This window comes from Echiichthys vipera (assembly GCF_963691815.1).
Source record: "Echiichthys vipera genome assembly, chromosome: 9".
Taxonomy (NCBI): Eukaryota; Metazoa; Chordata; class Actinopteri; order Perciformes; family Trachinidae; genus Echiichthys; species Echiichthys vipera.
The window spans coordinates 13,388,948-13,401,549 of NC_139834.1; the positions used below are offsets into that span (position 1 = coordinate 13,388,948).

At 39.5% G+C, this 12,602-nt stretch overlaps 3 protein-coding genes across 3 annotated transcripts; 1 reads left to right on the forward strand and 2 right to left on the reverse strand.

The window, feature by feature from the left end:
• Positions 1 to 529: 529 nt before the first annotated feature.
• LOC310951308 (14-3-3 protein beta/alpha-1-like) lies at positions 530 to 5,506 on the reverse strand. The gene is made up of 6 exons (XM_083919460.1): positions 5,399 to 5,506; positions 3,840 to 4,141; positions 3,591 to 3,714; positions 2,798 to 2,961; positions 2,449 to 2,544; positions 530 to 2,357 (listed from the first exon to the last, which is right to left on the reverse strand). The coding sequence occupies exons 2-6, from the start codon at positions 4,131 to 4,133 to the stop codon at positions 2,301 to 2,303; spliced, it is 735 nt and encodes a 244-aa protein (XP_083775586.1). The 5' UTR covers positions 4,134 to 4,141; positions 5,399 to 5,506; the 3' UTR covers positions 530 to 2,300.
• A 2,118-nt stretch (positions 5,507 to 7,624) lies between these two features.
• Positions 7,625 to 9,685, forward strand: ognb (osteoglycin, paralog b). Its single transcript, XM_083919668.1, has 6 exons — positions 7,625 to 7,814; positions 7,929 to 7,995; positions 8,260 to 8,424; positions 8,508 to 8,710; positions 8,822 to 8,914; positions 9,042 to 9,685. The coding sequence occupies exons 1-6, from the start codon at positions 7,716 to 7,718 to the stop codon at positions 9,210 to 9,212; spliced, it is 798 nt and encodes a 265-aa protein (XP_083775794.1). The 5' UTR covers positions 7,625 to 7,715; the 3' UTR covers positions 9,213 to 9,685.
• A 108-nt stretch (positions 9,686 to 9,793) lies between these two features.
• uqcc5 (ubiquinol-cytochrome c reductase complex assembly factor 5) lies at positions 9,794 to 11,987 on the reverse strand. The gene is made up of 2 exons (XM_083919669.1): positions 11,656 to 11,987; positions 9,794 to 9,931 (listed from the first exon to the last, which is right to left on the reverse strand). The coding sequence occupies exons 1-2, from the start codon at positions 11,807 to 11,809 to the stop codon at positions 9,840 to 9,842; spliced, it is 246 nt and encodes an 81-aa protein (XP_083775795.1). The 5' UTR covers positions 11,810 to 11,987; the 3' UTR covers positions 9,794 to 9,839.
• Positions 11,988 to 12,602: the final 615 nt, after the last annotated feature.

Below are 12,602 nucleotides of genomic sequence, written 5' to 3' on the forward strand. Positions count from 1 at the left end.
CTAAAGTTAGCCGACTAACGTTAACGTTATAGCCAAGTGTAGACACTTTCTTAAACACTTCGTGTCAAAAAGTCGATATTTGCGGCAGGTGAAGCAACTAAACCAAGCCGATAAAAAAATCGCTTAACATTAACATTACTTACGGCTTCTGAAGTAGCTAATGCGTCGGACCACTGGTGTACGATTATTATCGCTGAGAGTAGCAGGTTGCCTGTTGGTTACTGGGCAGTTCAACACTTTCCACATGGGCGGTAGGTTATTTTCGTTTAATTATGACCGTGGAACACCTGCAGCTCTGCTCCGCGTTACCATCGGTTCAATTAAGCTGAGAGGGCAGAGGTTAACTGACGTAACTCTCCGCGGAAAAAAATAGTTCTCGCACATCAAGGGCTAAACTCTTATTTATTCCGCCCTCTAGTGGACATTTGCAAGGCCCTGATTGAAATCACGGCCCACCCACATTTTATAACCAAATCTTAAGTGATTTTAGTTATCGTTATATTATTTGAGAACAAAAATGAAGACGTAATTTGCCTGTTATCTTAAACGAAACTTTATTTCACTGAATGGTCTTTGACACTTTCCTATTTCTTACATGTATAGTGAAACTAGAATGGTTTTAAGATACATAAACACAAAGCTAGAATTACACCAACCATTGTTTATCTCCATTTCGTCATTGCTTTTTAGAGCTATTCTAAATTTTCACAACCACGTGTGTGCACTGGGTAATAGACTGTTACAGAAGCAAATTTTTAGCCATAAGACTTGTCAGTAAAAACAAAGCAAATAGATACCTGATATACAGACAGGCTTCGTTCCACATTCACTAACTGCATTTTCATCAAGCATAATAATAAACTGACATGATTTTTTTTTTTTCAACAGAAGATTATTTCAATTCATTGGAGCATTGTCAGAGTAAACAGACTGTCAGCTATAATGTGGAATGGTGTCTTCAACTACAGTATGTGGAATGTAGTGGTGATAAATGGTATTGTGACACTGAACTTCTTTCCAAAGTGATGGATTGGGCTTTTTTCCAAATTGCACCTTTAAAATAGACCTGATTTTTGAGGCGATCATTCACACCAGCTGTTCTTAACAGCAAAGAGATGCACCTGGGTAGAAACTGAGGTCAAGATTTAGCTATTTAAATTTGTCTGGTCTTACTCGTTCCCTTTGAGATTCCTAAAAACACTACGCATATGCTGCCACAGAGGCTGCAAGAGAAAGCCAGGCACAGATTTTGTTTTGGAGAAAACAACCGCTTTAAGAGGAATATTTTGCAAGCAGGGTTGATACAGTGTGGTAAGACATTTTCAATTAACATCAATAAAAGGTTACTTTAGGTTTTACATACAGATGATAGTCAATCTTGCAAAATACATGGAACCACATTTACGCACATACAATTTTCATTGTACTGATATCAAGCAGCACCTGAACAGTGAGTAAAACTACAATGACAATCCATACTTAGTTGTTGTTGTTGTTGTTTTTTTTAAAAAAGGAGCACTGCCTTTCCAAAAGCCTGATATATGTGGAATGTCTGATGTTTGGACAAATCTAACATGATAATTTAAGGGGTCCCTTCAAACTTTGAAACTGTGAACATGATCAAGGAGCATTACACCAAGATGTCAGTGTCACAATACAGCCTGCCTCCTTTCTGTATGAGCCCACAGCAGAATTGCGGTTAGTTGTTAATACAGGATTGTACGTGTGTTTGGAAATTCAAACACAAAAACTGTTTTGGGGTTGTGAAGCAAATGGAACGCCTACCATCACAGTGTTTGGTGGAAATAAACTGCCAGTTTAATTACCATACAATAAAACCTGTAAATATCATGAAGAATCACAAATAAAGTAACAAAAAAGGGATTAAAAATGCACAACAAACTAGCTGGGACAAAGGGATTTTGAAGGACGATTAAAATTCACAACCCCAATCCCCCCCGCCCCCCCAGACCGCATACACGCACACACACAATCTTTCACATCCTTTCACACCTGCTCTTTCACTACATACAGACATACACACACACACAAAGCTGACAAAAACAACAGCAACATGGACTCGCTAATTAATACAACATGTTTCCACAAAGTGACTGAATCTGCTTACTGAAAATTACCCTGTCACCTCACAGTGAACTGAGAGGGGTAAACTAGTTGGTCAGGAGCAATTCAGGCTGCTTGTCATACAGAAGTGGGAGGAGCTGATGGAGTGGAGGGGGATGTATATAAGCTGTCTGTGTTTAAGATAAGAGTGTAGGTGGATTAACAGTGCAATTTCATTAGTTTTCCCCGTCTCCAGTCTCTCCCTCATCTGCCTGGTTTTCTGATGTCCACAGCTGGGAACAGAAAAAGAAAAATGTTATAATTTGCTGTGAGTAATAAATCAGCATCAATTAAAGGCAAAACAGCATGGAACTCAAAACTTACAGTCAGGTTGTCCCTTAGTAGTTGCATGATCAGGGTGCTGTCTTTGTAAGAATCCTCGTTCAAGGTGTCAAGTTCAGCAATGGCATCATCAAATGCCTGAAAAACAAAGATTACACTTGTTACTTAAATAATCCAGCAGCATCCTCTAAATATTATTTGACAGAGACAATGTGAAATCAAACATTTCTTTGAATTAGTCAGCACTAGAAAAAAAGCTCAAATATCCTTACAGTGTTTGCAGGTACTGAAATATACCCAGGTTTTCAGTCTGCAATATTGTCTTCAAATCTTAAAAATTACGGTTAACTTATAAAATGTTTCAAAACAATGACATTATGTCAGTTCATACCGTTTTAGCCAGGTGGCAGGCCTTCTCCGGGTTGTTGAGGATTTCATAATAGAAGACTGAGAAGTTGAGGGCCAGGCCAAGCCGGATAGGGTGTGTTGGCTGCATCTCCCCCTTGCTAATGTCAAAAGCTTGCTGGTACGCCTGCTGGGAATTATCCACTGTATCTTTAGGCAGAAAAAGATGTACAAAAAATGAACCCTCAGAATTTACTACACATTTTAAAGTAGATGTTTTTGGCCACCTGGAGGCAGCAAACCAAACAAACAACAATGATATATTGTATTGTTAGCTTATAATTGAAATGGCAAACGTGTTGGCAAACTGTTGCCTATTACATATTGAGCAGATGGGGAGCAACACCAGTATTCTTTTTTGAGTCATCTTTGTGTCTGAAATTGCACATGTAAGTCCAATATTAATATTCACTCTCCTTTTAGGTCTGTTTAGGTCTCTGTCTCTTAAGGTCTGAAATACTCCAGTGTGGTCAGTAGCTAGGAGCCAACTTTGCCTGTTTGTTGCATGGCAGGGAACCTGCCCTCTATATGTCAGAGGGAGTTAACTTTTCCAGCTGCCTGCCATTGCTGTAAATAAAGTTGATGAGAAATGTCAGAACCAAAATAATATATTTGCAGACACAACTATCTGCAAGACATTACGTGGAGTCGAGAGGGACTGCAGAATTGGGTGATATCAGCGATCCCTTTCATAAAGTTATTTGACCCATTATTATAAAATATTCAATAATGCAGCATTAAGTACATTGTTCCAGCACAAATATCATGTCCTCACTTACCCTTCTTAGTATCCCCGGATGCAACCTCAGACAGGTATCTATAATAGTCGCCCTTCATTTTCAGATAGAACACCTTGCTCTCAGGAGTAGTTGCATTGGTAATGAGAAAGTTGTCCAGTAGCCCCTGAAAACAAGATTGAAATAGTTCAGTTTGGTTATATTCAGGCTTAATTACACACAAGCACTGTCTTTACAACGGTATTAATTAGGACCGTTTTTACATCCCCAAAAGAAACAAGAAACCCTTACGAGCACATCATGGCAGATTTCCTGCAGCTCAGCTTCAATCTTCTCCCGGTATTCACGTGCCATCTGCTGTTTTTTGTCATTGCCCTCAGTCTTCTGCTCGATACTGGAGATGACACGCCAGGATGAGCGGCGTGCTCCTACCACATTTTTGTAGGCAACAGAGAGAAGGTTGCGCTCCTCATTTGACAGCTCTGCACCTTGCTCTGTCACTGACTTCATGGCTGCTGCCATGTCATCGTAGCGCTCAGCCTGCTCAGCAAGCTTGGCCTTCTGTACCAGGTCGTTCTTATCCATCTTCTAGACTGGGGGAAGAGAAAATAGAATATTATAATGTATTATAGTACTATAATATTATACTATCCTCTTTTGCTGCTGTCACCCTGTAGATTTTCCCACTGTGGGACTAATAAAGGATTTTCTTATCTTATGTGTAGTTAATCAAAAGACAAGTAATGTTTCACAATAGTCCCCCCCCCCCCCCCCCCCCGCCCATTGTCCATCACCAGACATTTCCGTGTGCAGTGAACTTTGTGTTATTAAGGGGTTTCATTTTGCTTTGACGGATCAGGACTTTTAAGCAGGAAACCACTGGATTCAACTGAAAGTGAGGATAAGCATTGCTAACCGGGCCCCTTGGCAAGTGGGTCAACCATACACATACACTAGCTTAGGTTAGCTGCTAGCGAGCGTTACTACATAGCGCTCGCCAATCCCTTTTCCGTCCTTATTGTTCTTAACCTGATTTAAAGCGGACAGGACTGACTCCACGTCATCATGAATCTTAGCAACAACCACGATGTAAAATGTAGTATACACAAAAATTTTACTGGATCGTTTAGTATTGTTTCAATCGACACTTTGCTACACCAGCCGAAGCCTCCCCGGGTCAGATTTTAATGCCCTCCCCGTTATGTTGCTAACAACGCTTAGCGGGATTGTAGGTTACATTTAGGTGCCTCAAGTGCGACCGATCTGATCCATCATTTCGTTTTTATTCTCATTTACATTGGCAACCTTACTGGATTAGATAACATTACTGTTGCTAATCTGTCGTATTCGTGATTACGCAAAGCGAGCGGAGTGGCTAACAGCTAGCTAATATAGCGTTAATGCTATTCAGTTAACGGTACGGTCCGTAAGCTAGGCCAGCAAAGGCAACTACTGACTTTCGTTTAAAAAAAAAACCCAACACGATTAGGGTGTTAGCAATTCACACTTGTATTTTTTTTATATTCAACAGAAAATAAAACATTGGCTATAAGGCATTATTTTCGCTTTTAATTCATTTTCAACAGCTGTATCACCACGGCCCGCCCAGGCTGACGAGCCTGTCAGAACAAAGTGTCATGGAATCCGTTAGCTCTGCTGGTTAGCATTAGCTGCTAGCCAGCGAGCTAACCCCGCTAGCCTCTCACAAACCATAAGCTAGCTCGCGCTCCCGTTATCATGACGACAAGATTCGACCGAACACGATGAAAACAGCCATTCAAACATTGAGCTACGAATGAAAATATAGTGTCATAATGCGCTGTGAATAAGTGCGATGTTGTTACACTTACAATATTAGCGACTTTTTTTTAGTCCTGCTTTTTTTTCTCTCTCTCTCTCTGGACGATTCAAGACTCCGTCCTCCGTCTCGCTCAGCGTCTCGTTCAGGGCAGTACCACTTCCGCTACATTGGCACTTCTGTTTCCTCTATTCTCACCACACATCTGTCTTGCGTAATGCACTGCTCATACGCTAAAATAACATCAATAATATTTCCGACTAAAACAAACTAACAAACAGTTTTTTGTGCACATTTTCATAATCTAACGAGTTTTGTACATTTTCACGTCGTTTTATTCAGATCGAGATGATTACATGATGATTACCCGACATGGCTTGGCAAAATAAACATTATTCAAGACACCAGTAGTGGACAACCCATTTATAGATACGAGACCAGATAGATAGTCATTTATTAGGCCCACATTTGGGGAATTTACAGTGATGCGGCAGCAAAAGAGGATAGTGCAAATAACAAAAGCATCGATAACAGATGCTAATTACAAAATATAGTAGCTTATGTACACAATATAAAAACAATTAACAGTGAAAAAAACAACCTAAAACTGAACAAAATATAAATCGAAAAAGTTACTGCAGCATATGAATACTTTACATAACAAAACGGTTGTAAGCAAGGGGTTGTGATACTCTGATTGGTTATAATTGTATGGATACATTTTATTAGTAAGTGGGACTCAAGAAAGCTCCTTTTCCCGTCTGTCCTGCACAGCAAGGTCAAAGGTAAAGGTCAGTTGCATAGTGTGACCTCTGGTGCAAGCAAGCCTTCGGTGTTTTCCTCAAGGACATGGAAGCAGTTCAGATGTTTATCAGTGCAGGGGCTTGAACATGAAGAATCTATCTGAAGCAGTAAGTAGAAAAACATATTTAAACCTTATGACACTTTCCTGAAGGCGTGTTTGATCTTTGCCAGAGTGCATGTGAAAATAGTGCTATAACTAATGATCATTTGACCATCACTTATTTGTTTGTCTTTTTAATTCTTATTCATAGGTTTATAAAATGTCATAAAATAGCAAAACGCCCCCAAAGCCCAAGGATACATCCTCAAGTTGCTCCAAACTCAAATATATTGAGGACACCTTACACATGTTATAATCCAGGAAAAGATGGTACCTGTATTCAATTAAGATTGAAGAAAACATTAACTTCACACACATCTCCAACCCTTGAGCACAGACAATCTACTCTATCAAATCACCACAGTTTCTATATTAGTGTAACTAATTCAGTATCTGACAAAATGTCTCACCTCTGTTCCTGAGATATGGTGTTGAATAATGGACAGAGGCATTATGAAGTCTCAGTGAAGTTGACTTTTGTCCTTTTGGATATAAAATGTCTTCACTTCATCATTTTTACCCTGTCATAGTGAGTGTAGGAGTTTTTGAATGAAGGCCAAAATAGCTTTTGTGAGGTCCCAGTGACCTTGACCTTTGGTATCCAAGATCTGATCAGTTTATCCATGGACATTGGTGCCTAATTTAAAAAAAAAACCCTTTCCCTAGAGGGGTTCCTGTGATATCACATTCAGAAGGATGGGATGGACGGACAACCCGTAAACATAATGCCTCTGGCCACAGCTTTCACCAGTGTGAAGTGTAAAACCTACATTGTCTATGGAAACACTTTAGGATACATTTGTAATAGCTGCACACCAGGACCATACAAAACTAGAACCCATCAATGGCAAACTGATTTATTAACAAACAAAAGAAAAACATTCCACCACCATCAAAAAATAGCTCTTTCTTAGGAAATAGATACACTTCTTAATGGGGAACAGCCCTCTCGTATAAAAGACAGAGTGAATTAACTGCTGGTATTTGAGGTATTAAGTTGAAAAAGGGACATATTCAAAATAGTTTTCTCTCTCCAGTTCGGTGCTTGCTTTGGCAAGTCATTTCATAAATCACTCTTTTTTCCTCCCATTAGTTACTGGAATTCAGGGCCACTCGGTTTTTCCAGTAACTACATTCTTTTGTCAAAGCAAAAACTAAAAGCACAGTTCATTAGCTCTTCTTAATCATTGGCCTACACATAGTTTAATCATTACTTTGTGCTTAGCATCAACAAACACTTTTACTGTCTGTTTGCTATACAAACAAATATAGTATATAGTCAATAGAATCACCCTGACCACTGAGAGCAACACAAACACAGCATGTATTGAGTTAAAAGTTTGTTTCCTTTTTATACTCAGCAGTATACTGGCGGCTTAATAAAAAAACTGGACGGAAAATCTTCCTGCTCAGTTCCCAGCAAAGCAGGCATTCACTCTCTTCTCTCACTAGCAGCTAAGACGCAATGATGCAATTGACAACTTGGATTTTTACATCTGTTATGCTCCCATGGATACTGTCTTCTGCAGCAAAAGATGAATACATGGAAGTCAGGAAACCTAAGGTAAAAACATATTTTGGGGTTTATACACTGTAAATGAGTGGGTGGAAGAAATGCATAATACTTCTGACTTGGGAGGAAAGGTATATCTATTATGGAGATTTCTCCTTTTTACAGAAAGACACTGTAAACATCCCAGACTATACTTTTCAAGACACTGACCTACCATCTCCAAGAGCTGAGGGTAAGGTTTGTTTAAACAGATAAATAGTTTTTAACAACTGTTTCAAAGCTGATTATGCAACACTTGCTGAGGCATTCTTCCATGTTTTTTGTGAATGTAGCTAAAGCCCATATTATGTAATAATGGGGCTGATCAAGTGTCCTCATCTAAACTGTTTAGTGTGTTTTAGACTGCACAGTCACATCACTGAAGGCCAATTAGTCGACTTATTTATATGACAGATAAAAAAACAAAGGTGATGAAAAAACATTGGGACTTTTTCAGAGCTGCCGACGTGTCTGCTGTGTGTCTGCCTGAGTGGATCTGTTTACTGTGAGGAGACGTCCCCTGAAATGTCAGCTGTGCCAGCACTGCCAAAGGAAACTGCACATCTCTATGCACGTTTCAACAAAATCACAAAAATAAGAAACCAAGACTTTGCAGACATGGGTAAATAAAAGTTATTCTGATCGTTAACTTTTCAGTGAATGTCATCTTTTAAGCTCTCTCTCTTTGTCTTTGTTTTTCTCCAGCCACATTAAAAAGAATTGACTTAACTGGGAATCTCATCGCTGAGATAGACGACGGAGCTTTTTCAAAACTTCCTGAACTTGAGGAGCTCAATCTCTCAGAAAACAGACTGATTAAACTTCCCATGCTGCCCAATAAGCTGGTGTCATTCAATGCCAATTTCAACCATCTTAAATCCCAGGGTGTAAAGGCAAATGCTTTTAAAGTAAGTCAGCCCACTGATCTCATGCTTAACTGTTGTACATATCATGTACTATGCACGTGTTTAGATGTTTGATACAAGCAGCCTAATAGCTGTCTTTTGTTGTTGTTGTAGAAACTCACAATGCTGGCATATCTTTACCTCGGAAACAATAATCTGACAGCAGTGCCCCAGCTTCCAGAGTCTCTTCATGTTGTGCACCTGCATGTAAGTTCATCTGTTATTGCTCTGTCAAAGCAATTTGATTTTTTTCTGTTTGCACAGCCAGTATAAGTAATTACATGATGGGCAAATTGTGTCTCCTTGGATTGTTTCCCCTGTGCCTGTTCTGCAGAACAACAAGATCTCAACAATTACAGATGAGACGTTCTGCAAAGGTAACACCAGTCACTACATTCGGACCAACATGAATGAGGTGAGACTGGACGGGAACCCCATCATGCTGTCGGAGCACCCGAACAGCTTCATCTGTCTGGGGTCTCTCCCGATCGGATTGTACAACTGATATAACCAGAGCATGTTTTCAACCTTGGTTAACCTTGATGAAATGAAGGATGCAGATGGACAGATTGTAAAATACCATTTGCAAAATGCAGTTCTTGAGTTACATTTTATATGCTTATCATACAGTTCATGACCTAAAACATAATTACACAACAGCAGGATTTAAACAAAGGGATGATAGTTTGTCTTTTATTTCTTACAAATGCTTTCTGCCAGTATTAAACCGATCTGGTCAAATGCATTCATTATGTCTCTAAATACAAACATTATTTCTGTATTTTCTCTTTTGTTACAATTTGGTTAAGACTGGTTTGTCTTGGCAGGTGCTATGCAATGTTTTTTACTTGTTGTCAGTGAGACCATTGTTGAGATGATTCCATAGTTTAATTTGATCTCACACCAGTGGTTGTATTACTGCTAATGATTCTTAAGCCTAAAATCATATAAACAATAAACTTGCATGTTTCTCCTTCAGCCTTTAATGCTTGAGTCCTTCAACACTGTGATACAGCTGTCGTAACATGATATGAAGTCCATTTCAGCCTGTTGGAAACAAGTAAGGGAGCAAGAGTCTAAGAATGTGTCCTTAGACAATACATGTGAAGACCACATTAAGTCAGACCATCGTTCACTTGGCCGCAGGCTCATTAAGAACTATCAAACCATCTGATATCTTCTGCTGGTACTCCCGTTCTGATCGTTTTCTTCTGTAGACATCATCTGGAAATAGAAGAGAAAAGAAACCAGATTTAAGAGATTCAAATATGTTATATAGGCATTTTTCATATAATTAAAGATTAATATCAACTGTACGGTGAGGCTTGTTAGGACACTTGATTGAACTGTGCATTTTGTTTTCCCCTGTGCTTTTCCTGCAATGACAACTTAAAATGTCTGCCTTGAGAAAAGTCTATGACAAGTAGTGACAAGTAAAATGTTCTTTTGTGAACAGTCCTATAAGGTATCCTGTGAAATAAAGAGTTAAATTGTAACGACAACAGATATGTAATAATGGAACTTAACAAGCTGAGGAATGATAATGGCAGAAAGAGTCTGTTCTCTGTAAAAGAAAACTATTTTATGTATCCCTAAATGGCCTCAGAATACCACAGGATCAAATATGCAGGGCAGCTTTTGTTTTTTTTCTTTTAACAAGAGAGTATTCTGACTCCTTTTACTTCTCCTGGAATTGCATATTTGAGCCCATCTGGAATAAATGGATGTGGGTCCAGTGAGAGTATAAACACATGAGGGTGCTTTCTTTACAGTAGCATTTGTACTCTCTCTACAGGTGTAGCTACAGACATATCAGTGCATTATCAACACGAGGAGTGGAGGCAAAGGAGGAGAGGAAAGTTTGAAGACATATTTGCAAGGTCAAGGATGATGTGTCCCAAATCTGTGTACAAGCAAAGCCCTAGCAGTAGCAACTTAGAGTCTAGAAAAGCACTTTATAAATTAAATGTGATATAATTATTATAATTATTATTAATAGACCCACTGTAAACACATCAGTTACTGAATCATGCAGCATGGCCATTTCTTACGTCGCCAAAACGGGAAAAATTAAATAAAGTAGCTTGACAGACAGAGGTAATTAATACACTCTGGCAAGCCGTAATATAGTTTGCTACTAATGTTACCGCCGCTTGTCAGCAGGAAAGGCAGGCAACTGCTTGGGGCCCCAGGCCAGTAGAGGGCCTCCACGAGGGCTGACAAATTTGACATTTAGGGAATTAGCCACATTAGTTCACATTAGTTCCACCGCCCGGGAGCTAGGCTAACAGAACTAGTTACTAGATAAACAGGAGTGGGAGTACGTGTTGAGATTTTTTCCCGGGAGCAGAATATTTTGAAATGGGATTGGGATTTTTTAGGAGGGTAGAGACTGACACAGTGTCTCTAGCGGCGATTAAACCGGCTCAGGGAGTAAGGTGCAGGCGACTCCCAGAGGCATGTATGATTGGATCAAGTTGAGAGAACGGATTTTGACAGAGAGGCTACGTCCATTTTTGATACAGTCTATGCAATGTGCAAAGTATGCAAGCAGGAAAGTGGGACCCCTGACCTTCCTAAGGGGGCCCCAACTGACTCCAGCAAAGTTTTTATTGTTCTGGTTGTTATTGTTCTTCATATTTTGCAAAGAACTCAAATGTGAACTTTTTTTTGGTGTCAGATTATTTATAACATAATGATTTTGAACGCTGGTTCCAGGGGCCCCCTGTGAAATTTTGCCCAGGGCCCCAACAGACACTAGAATCACCTCTGCACTTAGCAGGTTTTGTTCTATTGCTTAACCAGCCATTACAATTCAACTGATAACTACTGTACATACAGGACAAAGGCACAGGAAGTTCATGCTAACGTCAGCTAGCTTAAATACCAAGTCAAAAGGACAACATTTTACAGTTGCAAATTAACTCAATTTGTGAATTTACACTCACAGAAAGTCTCCTTTCCCATCCTCACGTTGATCATGATCCACTCCATCACGCCTCCGATGCAAAAGAAGATGGGGAGAAACCTGTACGTCCCAAGACGTTGTTTGCCCGGGACAAGGCTCAGTAAATATCTTACGTTGTCACTCCTGTGAAACATCCTGGCTAACAGACATATATGATTCGTGTCTCGATAAAACAGAGCTCTATGCTGAAGGTGAACCCTGCTGTTTCCAGGACAGCGTAGGCACGGACCTTTACACGTCCTACACTTGTTACAAGAGCAACGGACGTGAGGAGAGGGTGCGCTCGTTTTGGGACCTGGCGTACAGCAAACGGCCGTAGAGTATAGACCTTTTCAACGGAACTCCATTACTAGGCAACTGCCCTGGTGCTTGTTCACTTCCGGTCAGCTGATGTCATTCACATACACTGCAACAGGAAACAAACGAGGACGGTTTTGAAATGTTTATGTTTACATCTTTGAAAAGGAGCAGAATCTACTGCAACTCGACTCTGGAGGTAAAACAAACGCACCGAGGAAGAGTCGTAACATCCGGTCGTGTTACGTGTCCTTTTTTGTATTAAATCAAGTTATACAACAAGTTGTGTAGAAAAGTCAACAATGTACACGCCAGGGGGAGAATGAGATTTTTAAAAGTTAAATAAGTATCTTGTAAAGCTTACATGAATTATATGTCATTGGGAAAGTATTGTTTGAAATAGATAGCTCAGTAAAATTCGGATTTTTGTTCATATAGATAGTGATATTTCTGCCTTTGCCAGTAGAATCATGTCTCTTATCAATAAAACAAGTAAATAATGATCAATAATTGGATTAAAATTATTTATACATCTCTGTGGTTATTTTTTTAATCTATGACACCTAAATGAGTAACACAATTCTTTACAAGGATATCATAAATAAAGTCAACAGAACAATCTTAACTAGA